The sequence below is a fragment of the Pseudonaja textilis genome, chromosome Z (assembly GCF_049901715.1).
Source record: "Pseudonaja textilis isolate UNSWEBS1 chromosome Z, rPseTex1.2, whole genome shotgun sequence".
Classification (NCBI taxonomy): domain Eukaryota; kingdom Metazoa; phylum Chordata; class Lepidosauria; order Squamata; family Elapidae; genus Pseudonaja; species Pseudonaja textilis.
In genome coordinates this window covers 26,344,265-26,370,568 of record NC_142008.1, presented here as the reverse complement: position 1 = coordinate 26,370,568, position 26,304 = coordinate 26,344,265, and the positions used below count along the sequence as shown (strand labels likewise).

General features: G+C 33.1%; 1 protein-coding gene across 6 annotated transcripts in view; it reads right to left on the bottom strand.

The window, feature by feature from the left end:
* Nucleotides 1-26,304, bottom strand: part of SPAG6 (sperm associated antigen 6) — a 60,928-nt gene that overhangs the window by 22,523 nt on the left and 12,101 nt on the right. For 4 of the 6 annotated variants that reach the window (XR_015740109.1, XR_015740108.1, XM_026706248.2 and 1 more), the window contains exons 3-8: nucleotides 20,690-20,856; nucleotides 15,382-15,565; nucleotides 10,502-10,707; nucleotides 9,228-9,401; nucleotides 5,940-6,092; nucleotides 2,552-2,743 (exon numbers count right to left, since the gene is read on the bottom strand). Coding sequence is in view for 4 of the 6 variants with exons in the window: in XM_026706247.2 (XP_026562032.1) it covers nucleotides 2,552-2,743; nucleotides 5,940-6,092; nucleotides 9,228-9,401; nucleotides 10,502-10,707; nucleotides 15,382-15,565; nucleotides 20,690-20,856 (1,076 nt within the window). In the remaining 2 variants the exon portion in view is untranslated. The remainder of the gene's footprint in view (nucleotides 1-2,551; nucleotides 2,744-5,939; nucleotides 6,093-9,227; nucleotides 9,402-10,501; nucleotides 10,708-15,381; nucleotides 15,566-20,689; nucleotides 20,857-26,304) is intronic. The other 2 variants (XM_087916485.1, XM_087916484.1) reach the window with 2 other exon arrangements.

Below are 26,304 nucleotides of genomic sequence, written 5' to 3'. Positions count from 1 at the left end.
TTTTTTAAAAAAACTGCAAGCACAACTTGAATAAGCTACACACAAGCAATTTATATACCGTTTCCTTCATAATCTCTATTCACTGAATATCTCTGGATATGTATGTGGAATGTTTTACAGAAAAATAATAGATTACTGATAAGCAAACTAAACATAATATATTGTTGCTTCAATATCCCTTTGATTTCAGAGCCAGAATGAGAAATACATGTGTGATTCATAGTGCTGTTAATCAATGGGATATAGATACATATGTTTAAATATACCTGGTTTGTACTATTATGTCAATACCGTAGTGATTCAAATAATGGGATTAAAACCCTATGCGCATGTCTATGTGTGTTTTACCACAACTCAACTTTCTATTAGCTCTAGTTTTCACTGAAAGGAATTTATTTTTACCCACAGAAGCACTTGATTTCAACCAGATGTCATCTCTACTAGCTCAAGGTTCATTTCATTCTAAATTATATATCAACTGGACCAAAGTTTAGAATAAACCTTATAAATTGGAGGAAGATAGTTCATGCCTAAAAACCACATGTGGTTTCGAACCCACATTTTGCGCTCTACAAATATATATCTTGTCTAAATCTGGAAATAACTTGTAGTATCATAGAAATTGGCCCTGAAGCACAGCTTTTCAGGAGGAGATATTGTTGCTTAGTATCCCATAAGGTCGTAAATTATACAAGGCCCTGGGAAGAAGCTGCCAGTCAGAAAAGATAATGCTGGGTTAGATAACATATAAAAAGAATTCCAACTCCAATGGGTCTTGCTTCCCTGTACCTGTAAAATAGAGTATCATCATACTAAAAAATTTTTTAAAATAAGTACTGTGTGAAATGTATTTTTAAAGTGCAGTTTGGTAACTGCTTTATTTGCAAAAATGGCATATAGCTTGTACTAATTATTTAATCTAGGCAACTTAACAGTACCATTCATTGCAGTTTCTGACATCTCTTCTCCCATACCTTGGTACTAAGTATCTTAATACCAATATTAAATGAGTTATTTGCAGGAAAATATAGGAGGGACATTTCCATCAAGTCAGGGACTGCAACTCATTCTAATCTTCAGGAAGGTCATAGGACAGCAATGTAATGAGATCACCAGAACAAGCATGATTAAAATATTTCACCCCCCCAGTTGGTATTTTTAAGAAATCTAAAAAAGCAGGAACAGGAGAATCCTATGTAGTGAGCCATTACTATTCCATTACTAACTCTTCCTACATAATCATGAAGAAATGCCCCAAAATTGTGACATTCAACCATTTAACTGTCAAATTTGTAGTGCATTTCTCAAAGATTGGTACTACAAAAGACCTGCTGGGGGAGCTTGCAAACAGCTATGTGTTATTCACTTACGTATATTATTATTCAATCTATCTTTCCTCAAAGCTTAAAGAGAAGCTACAGCATTTCAGGTTTATAAAACTGTAATGATGTTTTAAAAGTGTAAAATATTCTGACATATGTAATCAGACTAGCAAGATGCCTTAATAATTAAAAATATTAAACTTTTATAAAACCTATATAAAATGTAACAAAAATAGCAGAGTTAAAACTCACTAAAATTGAACATTTAAAAGCTTAAATAAACAACAGCAACAATGTAATTCTTAACATAGATCCTGCACAGAAATCCCCATAAAAGCTCTGGGGCCTTTCAGAGGTACCTCTTCTCTTCCCAGGGTTTGAAAGCCATGTCAGGAAGCAGGAAAAAGAACTGGGTGAAGACTATGATTCAGCATTAGAGCACAAAGTTTTAACATTAGGACCCGGAGGCCTGAAAAACTGTTAGCTTGAAGTCCTGGAGATCAGTTGACAGTGACATCAGCAATACCACGTTAAGCAATCCAGTGAATTCACTCAGTTTAAAGCAGAGCCTATGGAATTAGGTAACAACTCACTGAAGTTCCTGAGACTCCCATTGTTTAATTGGAATACAGATATTGTGGCATAACTAGAACATAGGTTCTCCTCTAATACCTCTCCAGTTCTATATGAGCATTCATGATTTATCATTAATTCCATAGTAGCTAATGTCCTCATTCATGCACACATATTTATACCTAGCTAAATAAAGCCAACTCAGTCATCAGTTGGGCTTCACATGTGTGGCTCCAATGTAAACTTTCAAACAAGTATAGTGATAATTTTTTTTAAGAGATATAAAGCTAGATTCTCAAGTTGCATGGTCTTCCTGCTAATGAAGAAGTGTTGTTCTCCAAATAATAAACCATGTTTCTTAAAAGTAATTCCTCCAATGTTCCCTAAAAACTTATTCAAATACTTCCATGTTCCAAGAGTGTTGTTCCACATTTCAGTATATAGTAACCTCCAGGTAAGTTACAATGTATATTAAATCAACACACCTAAAAATTACTCTACATTTCAAATGAATCAATATATACATGCAACTTGGCTGGTATACATGCAGCTTGGTATGTATGTATGTATATATATACATACACCTTAACTGAATGGATCAGAACCTCACTGCTTGATTAAATTTAACAACAGTAAAAATGATGGAGTTCATTTACTTTGACCTGAAGATCTTCTGAACTTTCAGTTGCCATATACAGGGAAAGCAATACAGGTAAGACACCAGCTACAGCAACAGCACGGGCATGTTCTGGAGTATGTCTCCCAATCTGTCCCAATGACCAAGCAGCTGCAGCCTTAATATGATCTTCTGGCTCTTCTGACAAGCAGATAGCTAGCTGTGGTACTCCCTGTGACATTAAACAAAAGCATAAAGCACTATGAAACTAAACCAGATTTGGAGTTTTGTGTACAAATTGCAGGGTGCTGGGAATGAGGCAAGGATGGCAGTGCTAATACAAAATAGATCTTGTTTTTTCAAGACCATTCCCTCTATATATACATTTCTCAGCCCAAAATATTTGAATTGTCTGCAATGCCTATACTCTGCAGGTACAATAAGTCATCCCAATGTTTAGATAGAATTTGCCATTTTTAACCACCAATTGAATCCCCAAAACATAGGAGAGGCAGATGTTGTTGTTTAAAGTATTAAAGGTATCATCACAAGATGTAAGCTGTTCCTAGTGGAGTTGCTTTATGCAATCATATTACTATTATCATCTGATTATAACGTGAAATCACAGTTGTCATTTCTTTAGCTTATCTTGGTCTTCATACACATCAAATTCTTCACAAGAAGCTAGTATATCAAAATTTATTGGTTTGGTATATGAGTGTATCTAAGCAGCATGGCCTTTTGCAATTGACATATGGAAATTTTGGCAATGCAAAATTTGTAAATGTTAAGACTTTTTGATATAGCAACCTATGTGCTGATAGCCACAAGGACCACCATGACCAGTTTATGCCATAATATTTCAACTACAGCTTTCAGATCTTTATATCTCTCCAATTCCTTGTCTTATCTTTTACTATCCCCTGGTATTGCCACATTAATTATCCATGCTTTCTTCTTTACAACCACAGTTGTATCTGGAGTGTTATGAGCTGAGACTATCAGTCTGTCTTTGAAATCCTATAATATTTTAACCTTTTGATTGTTTCAAATTTGTTCCATTAATTTTTCATTACTTACTGGTATGATAATTTTTACAGATGCTACAATAAATCATTTTTGACTATGTTAAGTCATTGTTTAGGATCAGTTAGTGTAATATTATCATTACTGAACATTACAAATATATTTTAAGCTTCACTAAAATACTAAATCTGCTAGCTTAATGACACATGAACATTAAGAGCTGACATTTTTATTATTTTCAAAAATGTTTCAGGGAGCAGATGCCACAAATGATGCTCAAAGAAAAAAATAATGCCAGCCTTTTCAGGGCTGAAAGTCCAAAGTTTCAGGTTTCCTTCCCAGGTTTTCTGGGAGGCAACCAAGCTTCATCTTCCAGTCATTTCAGTATGGTGCTGTCTTGAATCTCACTGAAAGGCATGTAAGGATGCACACTTAATATATGAGATAGCTGCAAATTTCCTCCCATCTGCTTTTTCCTCCCCCATGTAGGAATATATTATATATTTGGTTCTCTATTTTTCCTTTTGTTCACTGCACAAAATGCATTTATCACTAATAAGTTATTATTCGCATGCACACTGATTCTTACGGAAGAGACTGAAATTTTCATGAAGTCAGATTGTCTTATAGTCCTGCCAATTTTATAATTATGATACCTTGTGCCTACACACATACTCAATGCATTTTATATCCGCTAATAATCGTTTTATGAATTAAGAGAGAGAAGCAGTGTTATCTATATCTGTAATATACACCAAGTATTTACATTTCATATTAGGGCTATCTGGAGCCTCCTGGAAGATGAAAAACCTCACATACAAAACCTCATTTAAATGTCTGTCCAGCTCAAATAAACAAGCATAGGAAAATCAAATGATATTTAAATTTTTAGAGCCTATTTTATGGCTTGTATATTCAAGATGATTTCAGAAGAGCATGTTCTTTTTTTCAGATGGACTAGGTTTAGGTTTGTTTTCTACTGAATATAATTTTATATCTAAAAATATCACAATAGAAGCAAAACTCACATTCCGATGCAACAGAAGATAACTAATTTATATATTCTCATTTTAAAGGCAATTAAAGCTAGACATCAAATATTTATTTTAATAAACCATTGGTAGTCTTTTTTTTTTTGCTATTTGGAAAACACAAGTCAATTAGCTTCTCATGAAAATGCAAAAATTCTTTTCAGCTAGCAAACTAATCCATAATCGTTTTTAAAATGAACCAGGCCCAAAATTCTGCTATTTCCCTACATTTCAAGAACAAGAAATAAGCATCTAACTGAGGTGAATTTTATAAAATAATTTGTGTTTTTGTTTTGGTAATATAAAAAGCTATCTTGAATAAGCTACACAAAATTTATATACAATTTACTGTTTCCTTCATAATCTCTGTTCACTGAGTATCTCTGGATATGTGGAAGTTTTACAGAAAAATAACAGAATGAGATGACAGGATCCTGACTATATTATTTCAAATGAAGGTAGGGTTGATTATATTTGTTGAAGTTTTTAAACATTTTTTTAAAAAAACTGCAAGCACAACTTGAATAAGCTACACACAAGCAATTTATATACCGTTTCCTTCATAATCTCTATTCACTAATCTCTATTCACGTAATCTCTATTCACATAATCTCTATTCAATATCTCTGGATATGTATGTGGAATGTTTTACAGAAGAATAACAGATTATTGATAAGCAAACTAAACATAATATATTGTTGCTTCAATATCCCTTTGATTTCAGAGCCAGAATGAGAAATACATGTGTGATTCATAGTGCTGTTAATCAATGGGATATAGATACATATGTTTAAATATACCTGGTTTGTAGTATTATGTGAATACCATTAGTGATTCAAATAATAGGATTAAAACTCTATGCTCATGTCTGTGTGTGTTTTACATAGAGATAACTTTTTTCATACAGAAATATTTTAAAGACAAATAAGACAGCTTACAAGCAAACAATACGTGGAAAATCAAACATTTGGATTTCACTAAACAGCATACACTTTTGTTAGTATTTGTATAGCAAGTTATGTGTACTGGCATACTGATTAGCTTATAAAAGCAAATGTGTATACAAAAGATATATTTAATGTTTACACTATTTATGGCCTACCCTCCCTTCAAAGGAAAATAACTTCCTTTGCCTTTCCTATTTATTCTCCAGGCAATTCTTTAAGAGAGGATAAACTGAGCAATTGGCCCAAGGATGGCTGAATATATTTTTCAGTTTTATTAATATCACAAACTTCTTTTTTACAAACATATTTATTCTCTGCTTTTGGCTAATGTTTTGTCCCTAACCTGTAAAAATAATTATACGCACTTGAGCCAATTTCTATAAACAGCATTCTGATTGTAACATTGGAAGGCCCAGAAACTAACCTTAGAGATTATCACTGCCATGGCCAAATTTTCCGAGTGAGCAGCTACATAGCCCAACATCATAATACCCGGGAGTCTAACATTTCCTTTGCAGCTACCAATGCAGTCGATGATGGCAGCTACTCCTCCAGCATTTACAATAAGTTGTGAAAGCTGAAAACAAACACAATCAGGGGATGCTATCATTTCACATGACTACCAAACTATATTATTACATGTTTTTTTTCTAAACTATTACATAAATGTTCAACAAGACATACAAATTAGAAAAAAGAATGTAATGCATATACTTATCTACTTAATATGCCTTCAAGAATTTAATATTTAACTTAAGTATTTTAATTATGTCCTCTTTATTTTTTTTTATCATTTGGAATGTTGCTAACCATCTTGTTTGTTCTGGTGAGATGGAATGAAAGATATAATTTAAATAAATGAAAATAAATAAGTACTACTAAGAAGTGCCTACGGTCCCTGTCCTATTGTTTCTTTTATATATTTTTTAATTTTTTTTATATGTATCCACGTATTCATAACTATGTTTTGACTTATACCTATTATCTTGTAAACAATTGACAAAAATAAATAAATAAGTGGAACATGTGCAAACAAACAATTGGCTTCAACTAAGAGTCAACTAGGTGTCTCCTGGCTTTTTCAGATCTAAGAAACTTACTATGGCCTGCACATTCATCAAATCCAGAGAAAGTACAATATTGCAGAGACAGCTCTAGGAACGTTGTCTTATGCCGTAAAAAAGTTACAATGGATAATACCAAAAACCAATTAAATCCAGTGTTTTGATCCACAGAGACTAAGCAAACTAGTGCAGTTGAATGGAAAAGTTCCTAAGTTTCTGAAACCGTTTGGGCCAAGAATTGATAGATCAGGACTTAATTGAGGTATAATGAAAAAAGCTGGAAATTATCAAAGGTTTTAGATAACTAACATGCTTCCAGCAATCATTCCCTAAAGCCAAGAAATAAAACTCATTAAAACATAGCTTTCATACTGCAATTTTGTATAAAATGCTTAATATGATATTGCACATAAGTCTTAATGTGTGTAGAACAGCATCTCTGCTCTATTTTTGGAAATATATGTAGCATTCAACATTGCATGTTAATGCTCTGAGAATATATTTATATAGGCATCATTTTCTAGTGCTAGTATGCATCTCTAAGCATGCCACTCTGTAAACTAAAGACTTCATTAGAGGCCTGCCTCTGGATTACAAGATGTCACAGAAAAGGCCTTCTTGAGGATAAGGCTGTAATTTAGATTTCTCTCTCTAGGGAAGCCCCTGTCTTGTCCCCTCACCCTGGGGCAAATTTATTAGTATAGAATATACAAGAACACCACAAAAGAAGAAGCAGAAGTGGGCAGTGATGCATAGCCCAAAACTCTTAAGTGGAATACCAGTCAAGGAGTAGGATTCAAGGCATTTGATGAAAATAAAAAAGACAGCTAATATCAAGCAATTATCTTCAGAGTGTGTGGCAGTTTGTTTAAACAACATGGAGCACTATCAGCAATGGGGAATGTTCTAGAATACACCCAACTGTGCCAGATGCTGTTCTCAACCCCATTGCCTGTCAAGATGGTTTGGGCATCAAACTTTGTTTTTAAAAAATCCTCTAGTACAATTTGATCAGTGTCACTTTAGCTGTTCTTATTTTTATAGCTATCCTAGTGAATATATATTACTGGAATGGTTTATTGGGCATTTAAAAATAATGGCTATTTTCTAGGCTAAACATCAACCAGCTAAACAAATATTCTGGCTACATTTTGAGGGATATATTATGGTCTGAATATTTCATAATCCCTGCCAATTAGCTATCTTTGTAGTGATATTTCTCCACTATCCAATAACATCTGATACTGCAGAGCTGGACAATGTATGCTGTGCCTGACAGAGGTTTCGCCAGCTAACAGGCTTTTAGGATGCCTGCCGAGTGCTTACGGCGATCCTTTGACAAACAAGTTATCAACAGGATTCCCTCAAGATCAAAACAGCGCCTCCCAGCAGAGAGCCAGCGAGAGCGAAAAGGCCAGAACCAGCAAGAGAAGTGGCTGCAACCGACCGACTGCAATTCAGCCAGCCCCTTCCCCCACCACCACAGTTTCAAATGCCAGGGCTTTTAAACACACAGTGAGGACTCCTGCTGAGACAGGGCTCTGCTGTACAAAGGAGGTTTAGACGGAAGAGGCGATTCCCCAAATCTTCCCACCTCCTTCGCCTTTCATTCCCATTCAACTCGCAATATCTCCTCCGGAGCCCAGGGGTGGCAAGGCAAGGGACCTTTCCCTCAAGCTCTGAGGCACCTGAGATAATGAGTATATTGAATTTTGGCACTAGATTTTGTGGCTTAAATTAATAAAAAGCTTCTTATAATGAGATCCTGGTGAGCTATAAGTGTCCCCTTACTACTCAAAGGGGGGGGGGAAGCATTTATACTCCTCAATACACTTCATTTTTTAAATATAAGATCATGTGCTGAGTTGGTTATTGTGGTGCCTAACTCCGAGGAAGCTCTGCCTGTAAACTATTAACTCTTCTCCTGATTAACTGATTCCAGCAAACCAGTTATTTCAGAGTTGGCAAGAAATTGTTATGCAATGCGTAATTTATTCCAATACATTTTGTGAATTTCTTTTTTGTCAATCTTCTTTCTACTACTTCCTACTCTGCCAATCCTCACAGTCCATAGGTTATGCCCCATTTGGATCTGCTCAGCAGTATGGCCATTATTTAAAGATTTCCAGTTCAGATCACAGGAGGCATTTTCAAGACAACCCAACAATCATCAACTTATTAAGGCAATTGTTTTTAAAAATCCACCGTTTTTCCCTGTTCAAGAGAAATCCACCTAGCAGAACCACCCAACACTATGTTAAATATACAGGATTCTCTTCATTTTGTTCAACCTAGGGATGCTTTATACTTTATTATTACTTTGTATAGAGTAGGCCATCCCATATGGCTGAATCATTAAACATATGACATATTAATATCCACCAATAAAAAAGCTGAACTTGCCAATTTTGATTTTTTTTACATATTTGTATTCTATGCATACCCCAAAACAGCAATATACATTTTTATTTATGCCAAAACTATAGAGGCTTTGCATAATTATAGAACAATACTGAAGATCTTGTGCATATCTATATAGATCTCTATATGTCATTTGTAGATGTTTGCTGCATGCACACATACACATTTAAACATATTCACTGATTTACAAACATCATGACCTTGTTGTTTATATTCACATGGTTTACCTCGGGAGTATGTCTTGCTATCTCTCTAATTAGAGTTGCAGCATTTTTCTTGACATATTCATCAGAATCCTTGAGGCATGTGAGTACAACAGGAAAAATTTCTGCTTCAACCACCATTTCTGCCAGATCCACAGAGTGCTTTGCTATCTGGCTAAGAGCTGAAAGCACCTGACGCTAGTAAACAAGAATGTTTTATAAATGGTTATTGGATATATGGACAAAGCAATCAAAAGGAAGCAGAAAACTTTTCAAACTGTGAAAGCCACTCAAAATATATAATTTCAAAACAAAAAATGATAAAAAATAATATATATTTTCATTCATTCATTCATCTGGAAGAAAAGTTTTCTTAATTAAATGAACCTATTTTTAACTAGTTTTATGGGGGGAGTTATGTTTTTATAGAGTCAGTATTGTAGTACATAAATGGACAACTAAATAATTCTTTTAAAAATATAAACTAAATAAAATTAGGAAATGGAATTTCTAGCAATTCAGAAGAGAAGCCAACACATGCTATTATTTATTGCTTTCTTTTAAAACTCATACACATTAAAACATTGTTTTTTTTAATTAGGACAGACCATCCAGATCTTATCAACTGTTGCCAATTACCTTACAATGTTTGAAATAAATATTTTATAAACCTATTGCTTTTTGTGGAAAAAAAAATCACTGAATGTTAACAGCTCCCCCCCAAAAACCAAAACTACTGGTATACACAGGACAAAGAGAATTTATGTAATTTTAGATTCTAACCACTGTTATTGTGCATGATTTTCTATAAGCTAAAGGTTTTCCCAGAGCACATTAATAAAAGTCTGGAGGCTTATACCTTCTGTATGACATTCACCTGGCTTATTCAAAGATGCACATCACTGAAATAAATTGAGTTTCCAAAACAAAATATTGTGGAGTATAGCATTATCATGTTTAACACTTTATAAATCAAACATACTGAATTCATTACAACAAGTAAGTTTTCTAGAATTCAGAAAAGCTCTTGAAGATAATTGCTACAAATCTGTCTCTCATTCTTAAGAATACAAATAATTGCCATATTAAATAAGAATTGCCCTGTTTCTTATTCACCAGCTACTATTACCACATATATACTATAACAGTCACATCAAGCAATCAGATCTCCCCTTTGTTACCACTCCAATTTAGCATTGCATATTTTTGAAAAAAAAGTTCATTGAGGATTAATACTGTTTCTCCAATATAGAATCACATTCTCAATTGGAAAAGAGGAAAATTAGTTTGTGAAGTACCTTTAATTTGGCATCAGGGTTGAGTATCATCTGTGCCAAGTGAGCAATGGCCCCAGCATCAACGACAGTCTGCGCTAACTCTGGAGAATGCTTTGAAACATCACTCAGTGCTGAAGCAGCAATCCTTCTTAAAGCAATCTCTGGCTCTTGGATACATAGGACTAAAAGAGGAATAGCTCCAGCGTCCACCACAGACTGTGACAGTTCTGTTGGTCCAATGAAAGTAATTAAGTGAATATGGGTGACTGACCCTTGTACAAGCCATTTTTCACCTTGACAGATACAGCAGGAGAGAGAGAAGGAGAAGAGAGAGTGGATTCTAGTCTCTGGCCATCTGCATTTCAAATCAACCCTTCAAGTTTCATAAACCACGTGGACCAGTCCTCAGCTGAAAAGAATACAGGTCAATAGATGGACCTCCATTTATGTGTACACATTTGAGGTACATTAGACTGAAATAGTTTCCTACCCTACCCTGTCTGTGTATGTGCACACGTGTGCATTTTAAAAAAGTAAGCAGATGTCAGCTGTTTAAGCTCCGGCTGTTGTGTACTGATCAATAAGCAAGCAGCTTTTGCACTGCTAACAATAAAGAAAAGACAAAATACCTAAATATATCCCCTTCCCCCACAAATCTGATTTAGACTGCAGATTCTTTGCCCTATTCATACAAGAAATAGAAAATAACAGGCCTAAATTACACTAATATTTAATTTCATTTAAAGTGATGTTATTACCATTAATTCAAAGACCTAACTTGCTAATTCTGAACACTAGTATACATTTTAATAGTACCTTTTTATTAATAAACTAGGTCCTTTCCTACATCATTGCAACAGACAGATACATTAAGTTGCTATGGCCAGTTAATTGTATTTTAACATAAAATCCACAAGAATTAATACACACTCTATTATACCAAATATTAATTACCTTTCTTCCAACGTATTTATCATTAAACTTCAGTAGTGAAGTAAAAAAATTACTGGGTAGCAAACACAAGGATTAAGGCATGTGCTATTTTTGCAGATGATGATGAAAAATGAGCACAAATCCCATTAATTTCAAATGGGCTATTATAGGTTCTTAAATAAGGTTTTGTTAGGTCTTCTCCTTGTTATGCACATAGTCTCTTATCTTTAACATTTAACCTGCCTTGCATTGCCATGGCAACAAATAGCTCTCGTAATTCAAGGGCCCAACTTTGATTTTGCATTTACAGTTCATCAATCAAAGCTTTCTGCAGAATTTTCTTAAGGGGGGAGGTAAAGCCCACAAACCAATTCTCTATTTATCTACTTACTCATGTACTACATTGTATAGATTTATTAATTTTCATAGTGTGCTAACGTGAAAAAAACTTTTTTCCTATGATAAAATTTGGACCTCAACTTATATAAGTGAAATGCAAATGTTGACATTATTATATTTATAAATATTGTTATGTTGTAATACATTTTTGTCATGATCTAAACCTCTGCTCCATTTACAACTTCATCCTACTTTATTCCCAATATGAAACTCTGTCACATATCTAAATATAAAGCTATTTGTCATCAAAGCTGTTTATATACTGGTGTGTGTTTATAAAGTCTTTCCCCTCGGTAAATACACCTAATATAGCACTAGGCACATGATTTATTTAATGTATAAACCTCATGAAAAGGAAAGATATCCAAAATTCCTTTTATAATCCATCCTGAAAGTTAATACTGAAATACTATCCGAATGGACTGAAAGAAATTTCAGCAAAAAGTAAAATCATTTTAATAAAAGTTCCTCTCCCAAGTTCTTAGCAACTAATCTCATATTTTAAACAGCAGAAGAGAAAATTATAACTGTAAAGTAACTATGCTACTATAAAGAGGTTGAATAATCTTTTTTTAATCAAAAAAGAGATCATAAACTAATTGGCCATAGAATTTGCATTAAGAACTTCAGCGAGATTAATTGTTGCTCTGTTTTTTTAAAAAAACATAGTATATTTTAAGAGTTCTTTAGATATCCTCTTTCCATGTATTCAAGTTGGCTTTTGAATAAAAATATTATCATGATTTCTAATTACAGTGAGGAATCAAATGTTTAAAAAGCATGGTGGGACTAAAACTTCCTTTTACTTTCTCAAACCTATACAGCAATCTCATGAAATTACCAAAATAACGAATATAAATGTTCACTTCTCATTAAAAAAAAGACTATAGTGTTTATTTATGTATTGCTTATCACACTGCAGAAAGAGTTCTTCTTTTCCTACCCCCAATTATACCAATCTGGTTGGCAAACAAAAGATTACTTTTTACCTTTAAAAGAAGGGGAAAGAATCTAGGAGTAGGAATTAATTCTTGATTGGAGAAAAGGCATAGGCTTCTACATAAAGAACAATTTTAAATAAAGAGAGCAAATGGAAACCTGTGCAATGAAGTGCTAGAAACATATATATATTAAAAATTAGCTTTTCCCATTTCCTTTAATAATGAATTGGGGTAGTCAAATGCCTATGAAATGTAGAATCATTCAATATTATGGTTGTCATTTTTGGTTGTCATATGTACTAAACTAATTTGATATGGAGAACTATTTTTATTGCTACAGTAATACTGTAAATATAGCAAACCCCATCAAATATCAAAAGACAGAAATCAAATAGTTTTCAAGAACAGTAAACATTAGGGAGATACAAAATGTGATGTGTGCGAAGAAACATAAAGTCACTGGAGTTTTAAGGAGGGGAGAAGGAAAACTGGCATACCAAAGAGTTAACAATTTATAGTAAAAATCCTAAAAAGATGTTACACTTAAGATATATTTGCCATAAATGGTTAAATTAGCTTCCCTATACAGAAATGTCTAGATGGAAGAAAAATAAGATAGGAACTTTTCCTTTTTTATTCCGTAAAATTCCACTTTCTGCTTTGTAATGCTTAGATCAGAGAATGACATCCTCCTCCGCCCACAAATTAAGACTTCTGGTGTTAGAACACATGATTGGACAAGACTGCATAGTAAAGTCTATCTCTGGTTTCTTGAAATTACTTTGCTTTTTTAGTCTCTAGATTCTGCAACACCAAATCACCAAAACACAAATAATTTCCAAAATAATAGCAAATAAAAAAACACAAATACTAGAATAAATTTAATACACCTTAAAATATTTTATAACTTCTATTCCTCAAAAATCTTAGTTTCACCCATTCATTATCATTTTAATATATCATAGGTCATTAGCCATTAAAATCTTTTAAAAGAACATTAAAAGCTTTAAAGTGTTGGGAATAAGAAGTCTGGGGTTTTTTTTCTTTCCCCAGCCATTTATTTGCCCATCTTCAATCTCTGAATCATCTATTGTGACTTTTGTTCCAGGATGATTTATATCCTTGATTACAGACTGGGAATACACTGTAACATTTTGTTAATGTATCCTGCCTTGTTTTATTATGTTGCCATCTTGAATTCAGTTTCCATATTGCCTGCTAAATCAAGATCAGATAGGTCAAGGAGTTAGGAATTACTCAGTTTGCCTAGAATCCAGATGTATATGGAAACTATTTAACCCCCATGGTGGCTGTCTTCCTTTGAACTTCAAGATGTGCCTTATTCCCTAAGAAGTTAACAGTGCTGATTAGCTTTCAGTTAGCTTTTTATTTGTTACCTGTGTCATCTGCACACTAATTGTCCATTGTTAATTGGAACACTTCAAGGAAATGTTTAGTGATTTGCTATGCCCCTTTTGATATAATTCAAAATCAAGGACTATTGTGATAGGGAGAGGAACTATTCCCCTGATCTGCTGTGTGGTCAATTTTGTGCACTTTGTATTACTGTTTCCATGGCCACAGGTTCTCTGCGTGTCTGAATCTACAATTGCTTCATGATGGGAGAAGAAACATTGCTCTCTAGAAGCATGTTCTGGTAATTTACAAATTCATTGTAACAAGTATTTTACTGTATCTTCCAGTCTTTGCAATTTATAAACTAGAATGAAGTACAAGATAAAAATCTATTCCATATCTCTTTGGGGGTTTTTGTAAACCAATATTTTTTTGTCCTAAATAAACCTTCCCCCCTTTTTCTTAACAAAAAGAAATTCATTGTTTTTGTTGCTAGTTTATTTAACTATTTTTACAATTAAAAGCTTGTCATTAACAATGTAGAAGAGCTGAGAGTTTTTTTTTTTTATTGTACTCTTTTCCCCAAATCACATTATAATCTCTGGTTTCTAAGTAAGTTCACAAGAAAAATAGAAATATTAAATAGGCTAATCTAAGTCTCCTGGCAATCCTTTTCTTAAGTATGTTTGATAACTGTTAGGAGTTGTCTGTAGAGAATCTGTAATTTGAAATGCAGAATAAAAATGCATAGTTACTCCTTTCTTAAAAATCAACCTGTTATTTTAATGTCTACATTATAGCAGTACTGGTCAAGAAATTATAATCCTAATTAGCATTTATATTGATGCTAGAATTACAAAGAGGAAAGGCAGTTCCATTCTCATCCTTATGTCTTTGTTTACAGAAAGTAAAATGTATGAACATTACGAACAAGAGGATCAGAAGAAAAGTGGAATTTCAACTGCCTATTTTTTTCATTTTGCCAATAACCTAACATTATTTCATGCCACCTTTTCAATATGTATTTTTCTAGCACTTTTTACAACAATATTGTAAAAGCTGGCAGCATTCTTCTCCTTTTAGAAAGAGGCTAAATTTGAACCAAGCACATCTTCCTACACAGTCATTATTTTCCATTTGCTTTTCTTAAACCTGATACATGCTATCCATGTCTATTTGCTCATATAGGCAGTAAAACCATTATCTATTTTCTGTGTTGGGTTTCATAATGTAAATACTTGATGCATCCTAAAATGTTAAGAAGTCTCTTACCTGAATTATGTCTTGCTATATAACCAAGGGCCCAGGATGCAGCTTCTTTCACCCCAGGATCAAAATCTTCTAAGCAAATTACCAGTGTATCCAAAGCTCCACAATCCACGATTGCCTGGGCAAGCTGAGGAGAATGCTTTCCAACTGCACGTAATACAAATGCGGCCGCTTTCTTATAAAAACGCTACACAAGTACAGAAAAGATTAGAATAAATTGCAATTATTTAACTAGGGAGTCATATGACTAGGGAAAAAAAGGATCAACTAAATCTCTATGTAAGAAAGGCAGTATCCAAATTTGAAAAACAAATAAATAAATTTATTTAACATGCCACCTGTTATGCAATGCTTCCCCATGGTGTATTAAATTAAAAATACATTTGATTATAAAAGAAAAACAATGTATGCTCAAAATATAAAAATCCAACTCAAATATAAAAATCACCCTTTGATTTTTCACTGTTAAGCTAAGTAAAAATATTCTGTATTGTGTGCCTAAACAGCAGCAAAGTCAGCAGAGGGTTTTTGTTGTTGTTGTTGAAGGGGAAGGTGTTCCAGTGAATGAATCTCAACAACAATAACAAAAGGTTTTCTATATAAAAAGAGTCCATAGAACAGATGTAATCAGGAAGGCCTCTGATATTTATAATGCTCAAGCAGATGTCCATGAAATAATGTCAGTCTCTCAGGAATCCTGATCCAAAGTAATTTTTATAGAATAATAACAAAGCCTTAAATCTTTGGCAGCAAATTGTCAGTGCAATTATTTCAAAACTGGTATTATACATATGTACTATAGAATAATTTTGCCACTACACTTGCATAAACTGTAGCTTCTGTACAAAAGGACAGATCCACATTGAATAATATAACCCAGCAATACAATATTCAATATATGAAGTTACTAATACATGAATCAGGATCTACATTATCTGGTATGCACACACTAAAATAGTAAAGTATTTTGTCTCATTTACTTTAGGTATTATGTTTAATATATAGGATCTTTGTTTCTCAATATGTGTTCTTAAAAAAGCAAGTATGCTTTGTAATAATATAGGAGGAAATTATCAAGACTAGGAATGAAATCTTACTTCTGCAGCATTTATATCTGAGTTCAGAGAATGGAACCACCATAATAAAGGTAGGGAGAGTGTCTTGCAAAGAAAAATTGTGGGAATTGGTCTTGTAGGAAAATAAATCTGGAAAGGTACCAGCCAAAAGACCAATCCTTATTCTCTAACATCTAATAATGCATGATTTTGAATAATGCACTTCAGTCAGAGGAAACTAAGTATCCTGTTAAATGTTAGGAAAAACTTCCTAGTATTAAAAAGAGTTGAAAAATAGAATCAATCACCCAGAGAGGGTTCTCATTCACTGCATCAATAAAAAGTAATTTGTTGTGCTTGTTTTAATTTGGAATTCTGCATAGAGCAGGGGCTGGTTCAGTGGTCTTAATGAATCTTTTCAACTTTTGTGTTCAAAAGTGATGGATAGACATCATCTAGCTTCCTATAACAGCCAAGTAAAACTTTCCCCATCCTTCACTCTTGGCTTTTATGTGCTGATAGTTTGAGCACTGCAATTAATTTATCCAAGGAGAATCTTCTTTGATCATTTGCCTTTAGTAATTTCTGATGGATGTATAGTATGTGAAGTAAAGCACAGATGATCACAGGTCTGCCTTTCATGTGATGAAGGATTTCTAGCTAGAGGAATGCTGCAAGAAAACATGACAAAGCAAGAATAGAAAAATTCCCAGCTGATTGTAAGAAAAAAATTAGCTTCCCCCCCCAACATTGTAGTTGCAGTGGAGTAAGTAAAAGTGCATTCAAATTGCTACATCTGCCATAGTATATGCACTTTTTCTTACTCTGAAGCTCATATAGTTAATATGCATTTGAACTTTCAAAAAGATATAAGTTTATACAATATCTGTTCATTTAAAGTTCCACTAAAACATATTACTACTAAAGTTTATAAAGTGTTATTGAATTTAAAACATGTAAAGCATTGTATGATTCTGTGGGCAAGGAATTTTGGATATAATGTAATGCTTGAACAATGGGAGAATATGCGGAATAAAGTTTACATTAAACTATCATTTAAAAGAAAATTTCTATAAGATGATGTATCATTGGTATTTAACTAGATAAATTGTTAAGAATGTATAAAGGTACTTCAAATGAATGTTGGAAATGTTAATGTAAATAAGGAATTTTTTATCTTCTATGGTGGACATGTGATAAGGCAAAGAAATATCAGGGTAAGATTCATATCATAATACAGAAAATTCTTTAAATGAATACAGAAAGAAAACCAGAGACTTTTCTTTGGGTTTAATGGAAGAAAACTTGATGAAAAAATTGTTAACAACAGCAAGACTATTCTATGCATGAAACGGAAGTCACCTCCATCCCCACAATAGACAAATGGCTGCAAAAACTGATAGTTAGCAGAAATGGCTAAATTGATTGTTTTGATTAAAGAAAAATACCTTTATTTCTACTTGGAAACCACTTCTGGACTTTGTGCTTAAGATGGAAAAAAATGAAACTTTGATTTTGGGTTTTACTGATTAGATAGATTTATTGTTATAGAAATGGCTAGTTTCTATTATTATGAAAAAGTAAAGAGTTGAAGATAGATGTTAATGCCTTATTTTACTGCACCAAAGGAATTATTTTCTTTTTCCCTTGCTTTCCCTCACTATCCACTTCCCTTTTTCCTTCCCTAATTTCCCTAATATCTACTTTTGTATTCTCGTTGTATGTCATATTATAAATTAATAAAAAACTATAAAAAATAAAGTTCCACTAAAATATATAATTTGTCTAGGGCTGCTTAACTTTTGCAAGCAACTGTATACATATATATTGTGTATGGGGTGGTGGTGTTTCAGCTTCACCATCCAAAAGGATAGGCCAGAGGACAAATGAATGAATCAAAAAAAATATGATTAGTTATCTCTGCATTAGATTGGAAATGTATATGGTAGATTAGACTAGAATAGAATACAATTCTTTATTGGCCAAGTGTAATTGGGCACACAAGGAATTTGTCTTGGTGTGTATATGCTCTCAGTATACATAAAAAATGTTGCATCACTGAAATGCATGTATACCAAAAAAGGTAAATATAATGATGAATTCGGTTGACTATCTTTCCCAATCTAGTTGTTCTCAAATGTAATCATCCTCAAGTCTTCTTTCAGTCAGCAAATCCAAAAATTATTCTGACTGAGAATTATGCAGGTGAAATTCAATACTGCACAACTAAGAGGTACCTATCTTGGAAAAATTAATAGTTAATAGTTAAGATGAAACTAGGAAATGGCATTTGTTCATTATATAAATTTGATCTAAACAAGCATATAAATTACAAACAATAATAGAAAATTCTTCAAAGAATGGTTTTAGAACTGAGGTTTAAAAGCAGAAAAATACAACCATTGTTAAATCTGATTTCTGCTGAAAGAAGAATAATTGCAGAGTAATAATAGCATGTGCTAATAATAGAATGTGTTCAAAAAGCATGCAAATTCTTACACCAGATAATTATGTTTTAAGCAAGAGGTCATGTTTTGAAGGACTTTTTTTGAAATATCAATGGATAAAATATGATATGTTAGCCTATGTGGTCTCCATTCATTTCACTGGTGCATGAGAAGCTTAATTCACAATAGATCATATATCTGTTATTATTCAAAATACCTAAAGTCTAAAATAAAATACACAAATAGTGGCTTATAATTAACAAGCTTCAGAACAATGGCATGAACACAAACCAGTCCTGATTCTTTCGTAATTTCCACTCCTTTGTTAGATTCTATCTTTTTTATACAAATACTGCTTCCACCAGAACAGGAACAGTTGGCTAAACATAAATTCTTAAATTTATGTTTTCAGTCTTAGTTATTACCACTCTACAGAATCATTAAATAGCAAACTGAAGGCAGCAATTCAGAATTTTATAATAACCCAGGACAAGGATGAAAATTCTTAAATAAAGGAAAATGCAGAGATGGAAAACTCAAAATCAACACCTAGATTATTATAAAACCAAAACCAAACAGTACTAAAAGTAATAGCAGGAACAGGATGCATTGCATTCAAATAAGGCATAATTCTTTGTATTCTTAATTCCAAAAAGAAGTTGGAGTAATGCTTCTCTATCCAAAGCATTTGCAATCAAGATTTGGAGCTGCTCCCATGGTCTATCATGAAACTTTTTAGCAGTTCTGCAATATGGAACTAGGTTTTTGCAGAATTAATCCTGAAGCTGGAAAGTAGGCAGTTTCCCATTGTTAGATACTTTTGCTTCATTCCATCTGCTTAATTCTTTCTGCTGAAGTCAACCTACCGCCATTTTTTTTAATGATCCTTTTTTTCCCTCAACATAAAAATAAGATCAACAAAGTAATAACACCCAAACGATGGGTGCTATCTGGATGCCAATGTTTGCATTTCTCCATTTGTCAATTGGAAGTACTGGCTGGCTGAGGAGGAATAGTGAGTATTGTAAGTGTGGTACAAAAAGGTTGCTGAAGATTTGAGGAATGAACTGATGGCTAGGTGCCAAGAAAGGCAAGATGGTTGATATGGAAAGACAGTAGATGAATTGATCATGAACCACATAGTAGAAAAACCCATGGCTCTTTCATATCCTTCTTTGAGGTAAAACCCATGGAGAAACGATTGTACACCGATTATCCTTAATGCCTTCTTTCTGCCAACTTATCTTTTACAAAGAAGTGGTCAGATGACTCCCCAAATATGGCAATACAAGGCAAAGTTAGTGCTAGGTAGCTGACTACCATTCAGGGTTTTATGGCATTGAGGAGCAGAGATTATTATTTATTAGATTACATAATTAGAATGTATTACATGGATATAACACATAGACACATTATATTCATTATTTCAGTGCCCTATTTACATTCTCATGCCTTGTAGATTCGTGATTTATAAGAAGTTACAATGCAAGCTTTATACGTGGTTTACAACATATTGTAGCCAATTAATTATACAATACTTTTAATCATTTCATTAATACAACAAAAGTTTTCATAGCATTACCGGTATAATAGTCCAATAAATAAAATTACAAATAACATGCTTTTAGTAATTAAGTAGACTTCTAAAATTATTTAACTAAATCACAATAATAAATATTTTCTATCAAAAAACTGTCTATAGCGAGTAATGAGAACATACATCTAAAGAATGGTTAAAAAGCTAATCAGGACAGAAGGTTTAACTCTGATCAGAGAAAAAAAATACTTAAGACTATGTTTATGCCTTACATTTTGTTCAGCCAATGAATACACAAGTTGGGGAAGAATATCGCCTTTAACTACAGCTTCTGCTAGATCATCGTTGTAATTGGCAAGTCTCCCAAGGGCCAGAGCAGCTGTCTGTTGAATATTTGGAACCACGTCCAATAGGAGTGGTCTCAACAGAGCCATTACACCTGAATAATAAGAGAAAACCCACATAGAGGAAAAAGAAAAAAAATGTTATTTTTGAAATACAAAGCATAATCTTAAAATTAAGAAAATTAGAAAGTTGTATATTACCCATAACACAATTTATGGTTAATGGATTTTTTTTTATTTCCAGGATAGTACTAGGATACTAAAATATCCCTAGGTCCATATTATCCCAAATATAAAAATAAAAGCAGCAATCAAGTAAAAAGAATAAAGTGGTCAAATGGGACAAAGCAGGTTTGAATTCAAATCTTTAGAAAAACAGAAGTCCCCACATACTTTTTAAAGCTGCCCTGTCCCAAATTCCAGTGATGGACAAGCATGGATTTCTATCCTTTATGGTTCTGAAAGACCTTTGGGGAATCAGTACCATTTCTTAGAAGCCAAAGAGAGAAGTGGCCCAACTTCCTGAGATGATGGGTTTATTGCATTGTAAAATTATTTTACTCTCTTCAGGGTTAGAGTTATTAAAGTTGTGGGAAAGAAAACAGTAATAACAATGACAGACAATTTTTGTATTTTAAAAATATTAAACACACTTGGAAATGGTAATCTTGTTGTCTGATCCTACAATTAAACTGCATCTTCATTATTACCCTATAAATAAAACTTCACATTTTTATGTTTATTCATACAAATAAAATAGGACTGAAAGGAACTGCCACTTCTGTAGAATTTTACTTCAATAGAAAAAGTCAATCCTATTCTAATATAGCTTTTCTTAATGGTTTTCATTCTAAATATTATTGCCACTGTTAATTATAAACAACATTTTCTTTAAATTAGAGACAGTAGTTTATTAGTCCTAGAAAGATTATACCTAATTATAATTTATATCTGTAGACTACACCAATGTATACCATTATAGCTGCATCTTTTCATTAAACCTGATTTAAACACTCTAAGACATATGGGGAAAACATACAAAAATATATAGGCAACTGTATCTCATCTGCATAAACATAATTGTCCAGATTCTCCTGCACAAATCTAAAGTACTTTGATATATGATTGAATTTTTTAGCACTAAATACACACAGCCCTGAACAAACAATTAAAGATAAACATAGCCTATGCCAAGTTCTTCCAAGTTGCTGAAACTTTTAGCGATTTTTAAGCCAATAAAATAATTTTTCAATGCAAACATACAGGGTATACTGCTTGCAATCTTTGAGTGATTCATTTCTAAAAAGAAATGAGCTACATCTAATCACTTCCTATGAATCATATTCTGGGCAACAATAACTAACTAGTCATTCTCCAGTAACTTGTAACATGGTTGGAATTATTTGTGAAAAAGGAGGATAATTAGACTTGCTAATATATACAATCTGCTACATGCAGAATCTCACTTTAATTGGATTTGTGGCTAAAACATCCAGCACAGCAGAATCAGAAACAGAATGTTTATTTCACTCACACCTAGCTTCTTCCAAGTCATCTTTTGAGATTGCCCACTTTTAAGTATAGTTCTTGATTTTCAGCTTTAAAATTTTTTCTATACATGCCATAGAACTAAAAAGCCAATGAGCAACAAATAAAAACATACAGGTCAAAATTTCCAATACAGTGCAAAGATAATTATGTTTTTTAAAAAATAGGAACATACAAGCAAAAAATTTAGTAAAATCAAGAAATAGTTAAACCTTAGAATTAATGTATTTTTTAAAAAACAAAAGTAACTGAAATCTGCAGAAAGAGAAAAGGATTTTTTAAAAAATTGATAAAAAACCTAACAATCATTTTTATTATTCTAAAAAAAACTATGACAGATATCAATCAAGTGTAATTATATTAGTTAGTTTCATGAGTGTTTAACTACTAAAAAGTGCATCATTAAGTGGGCAGACTTACGGAAATATAGGAAATGGCTTTCACTACATAACACTATGACATAAATAGCATTTTAAAAGCAGAACTTTTTTAAAAACAAAGGAAATTTAATCAGATAGAAATATATGCAAAAATGGTAACAAGGAAATGCAAAAGAAATTTCAATTGGATTTAAAATCTTACATATATGATATACCTGAGGTATCAGGAAATAGCTTCTGCAATTTATTAGGTTTTGGGTAGCAACTATAGGAATATTTTTGTTTATATTTATGAAGTGATGTGATAGCTCTCTAAGGTTAATATTTTTCACTCTATTTATGCTGAGACAAAACTAGACAATGATAGACAATCTGCTTAAGAGTCAGAAATGTTTAGGCAGCATGTTCAGGAGCTAAGTGAAATTCACAGACACAATTTAAATCAGGGGTCGCCAACCTTTTGGACCGCAGGGACCACCAAACTCATAATTTTAAATCCCAGGGACCAGTAACTGGTTCTGTGGGCATGGTCTAATTTGTGGGTGTGACTTGGTGGTCATGGGACTGGCTGGGCATGGCTTGTATGTAAATTTTATAAATATTTATATAAATATTGAATTTTTTATTTAGAAAAGAGCAACTTTTACCCAAAATCAGGCAAAGCAGGCAGGCAGATTAAGTTGCTCACAGAATCATTCAGTGATCTATCTATCTGCCATCGGCTAACTCAGTCTGTCACATGTAGTTTGCTTGCCGTGAGTCTGCACTGAATAATAGAACCTGCAGTCCTAAGGAAGGTTTGGCTGTGCTTAAAAGCAGAGCCGAAGATCTAAAGACTAGCTTGAAAGCAAGAAATCCACCCATTTCCTGCTTCCTAGCTAATTTAAATCTCCCGGCACAGCAGAACAGATGATGGTCGGAAAAAGGAAAAATAGCAATTAAGCAGGCAAGTTTGCCGGGTAAGGAGTGAGTGGGCGGGGAAGGTTCCCGCGGGCCATGTGGGCGGCACAGCCTTGTGTTTCTGTGCAGCCTGGATTAATTGCTTTGGAGGGTGCTCTCGGGGTGAGATTTCTCTGCAGCCTACCAAAACTTTCTTGCGGCCCACCAGTGGCCCACGACCACTGATTTAAATTACTCAGTGCAGCTTTCAGCTACTTTTGCTTACATTTATAAAAAAAATCCTGTCAAACTGAGAAAATGACTTATGTGTAAAGAAAGAACAAGTATACAAGCTGAATGCTAGATGTGTAATGAAGCATTGTAATATTTATGAATAAAAAAGGGTTGGCTTGACTGCAAAGGTGATTTTTCCAAAGCAAAGCCAGGGCATTCTACAGGATGGATCTTCCTTCCCCTCACTTGAGAAGGAGAGCTAGACAAAGTTCCCACTTCTGGCCTTGCCTTGCTCCAGACAGCATGCAAAACCCCTGGCACTGCCAACTGTCCTCAAAAGCAACAGCCTCTTAAATGTTACCTTTATTTTTATTTACTTTATATTCTTCCTCCTTTCCCCTTGCTTTTACTTGGCTTTTAGTGTTTTTTCCTCTGCCATAATAGGAGAACTTGGGGAGGTACAATATAATGCTTCATTTTATTTCAGATTTTTTTAATCTCACCTTTATTATTTTTATAAATAAGGCAGAAAACATAACAAGTACTCCTTCCTCCTCCTATTTTCTCCATAACAACCCTATGAGATGAGTTAGGCTGAGAACGTGTGACTGGCCCACAGTTATCCAGACAGCTTTCATGCTTAAGGTGGGACTAGAATTCACAGTCTTGCTGATTTCTAGCTTGGTCCCTTAACCACTAGTTCAAACTGGCTCTCTAATGTTATTGCTTATTATATGTTATTAGAGTAATATTACTCTACCGCCTATCATATACACATATTTCAGCAATATATAATAATACAATAAAAATAAATTTGATAGATTCATCCATGCAAAGTTTTCAATAACCATAATTAAAATGTGTCATAAATCACTATCAAGAAAAAAAAATACAATATGCAGCTCTGTTGTAAAAGTCAGAGATGTTTTATTTGGAAAAGTCTTTCAGAAAGAAAATACCTTATTTTGGGCTAATGTCAGAGAAAAACAACTCTGTTGATTTGCAGGAGATTCTGGAAAAGAATATACTTTCACAACATACGTTAAATTAACTATTTTCCTATATCTTAAAGTATCAAACACTTGGAAGTGAGATCTCTCAAACTCAATAGCCATAAAAGCTAAAAAAAAGACCGTTTTATTTACCAAAGCAGATTCTTTTTTTAATACTAGAAACTGAAAACAATGACTCCTTTATCCACAGTTTGTAAATATCTTACTATCAGAAACAAAACAGTGATATGCTTCAATTTTGCATCCTACGCACCAAGTAACACATGAGTTTTGTATTACAACCACAGTCCTAGATCACTGAAATCCCCATTGTCTAATTAACACTACATATTTTGTGGTTATGAATGTGTTTTAAAACTATGATTATAATCCTCTGATTAGCCATTTCACAGGCTTCCCACTGATGATTTCTGAAAACACTCTTATAATATTCCATGCTTACTATTGTGTCTCAAATGTATTGTGAAATTTGTCAGATTTCCACAGGAACAATATATCTGTCATTTGGGCTTATCCAACTCCACATTTCTTGAAATGATTGCACATATGTTAAATAGCCCATTTGACTATGGTATTATTATAAATTTCAGCCACAAATTTGACTCATGTTATTTTGTGATCTACACACAGAGGGCCACATGATGTACAAGCATTGGAGATGGGATATGCATAACCAATTCTAATATTTTATTTAAGTTCCTTTTATTAAGAATAAGTCCAGTTTGGTGTAATGATTAAAGTGCTGGCTTAGAAATCAGGAGACTGAGTTTAAGTCCCACCTTAGGTATAAAAGCCAGCTGGGTGATTTTGGGCCAGTCACTCTCTCATAGCCCAACCCATCCCACAGGGTTGTTGTGGGGAAAAAAATAGAAAGAAGGAATATTATGTTTGTTTGTAAATCTGAGTAACCTATGAAATAATAAAGGTAGACTAAAAATCTAATAAATAAATATGTAGCCTTCCTCATGCTAGCAGAGCTTATTTCTGAAAACAATCCTAGGACTCATCCTAATTCATTTTTCAGCACTTACAATTTAACCAAAAATAAAATATTTTTAATATGATAGCTAAAAAAGACTACACCCACCCCTAATCTAAAGTGTGCTTTATTCAATTAACAATAACATTTAATTTTCTTTTTTTACTATTTGTTTTAATTGTTTTTATGATTGTTTGCCACTGAGAATCACTGATTTGAGGTGTGCAGCTATATAAATTGAATGAATGAATGAATCAATCAATCAATCCTATTTTCTGTCATTCCATGATACTCTGAATTATACACACAGTACAATAACTCACAAACAAAACAAGCATTGCTAAAAGCTTAAACATTACGCAAACACATTCTTAGACTTCTAGTTGTAGATATTCTATGCATTAAAAATTAAAATGTCAAATCATAAAACTTTAATATAACTTAGAGTTATTTAGTAACAGAAGTAGTATATAAACTTACCATTTCATAGTCATGTTTATTATTTTCAAG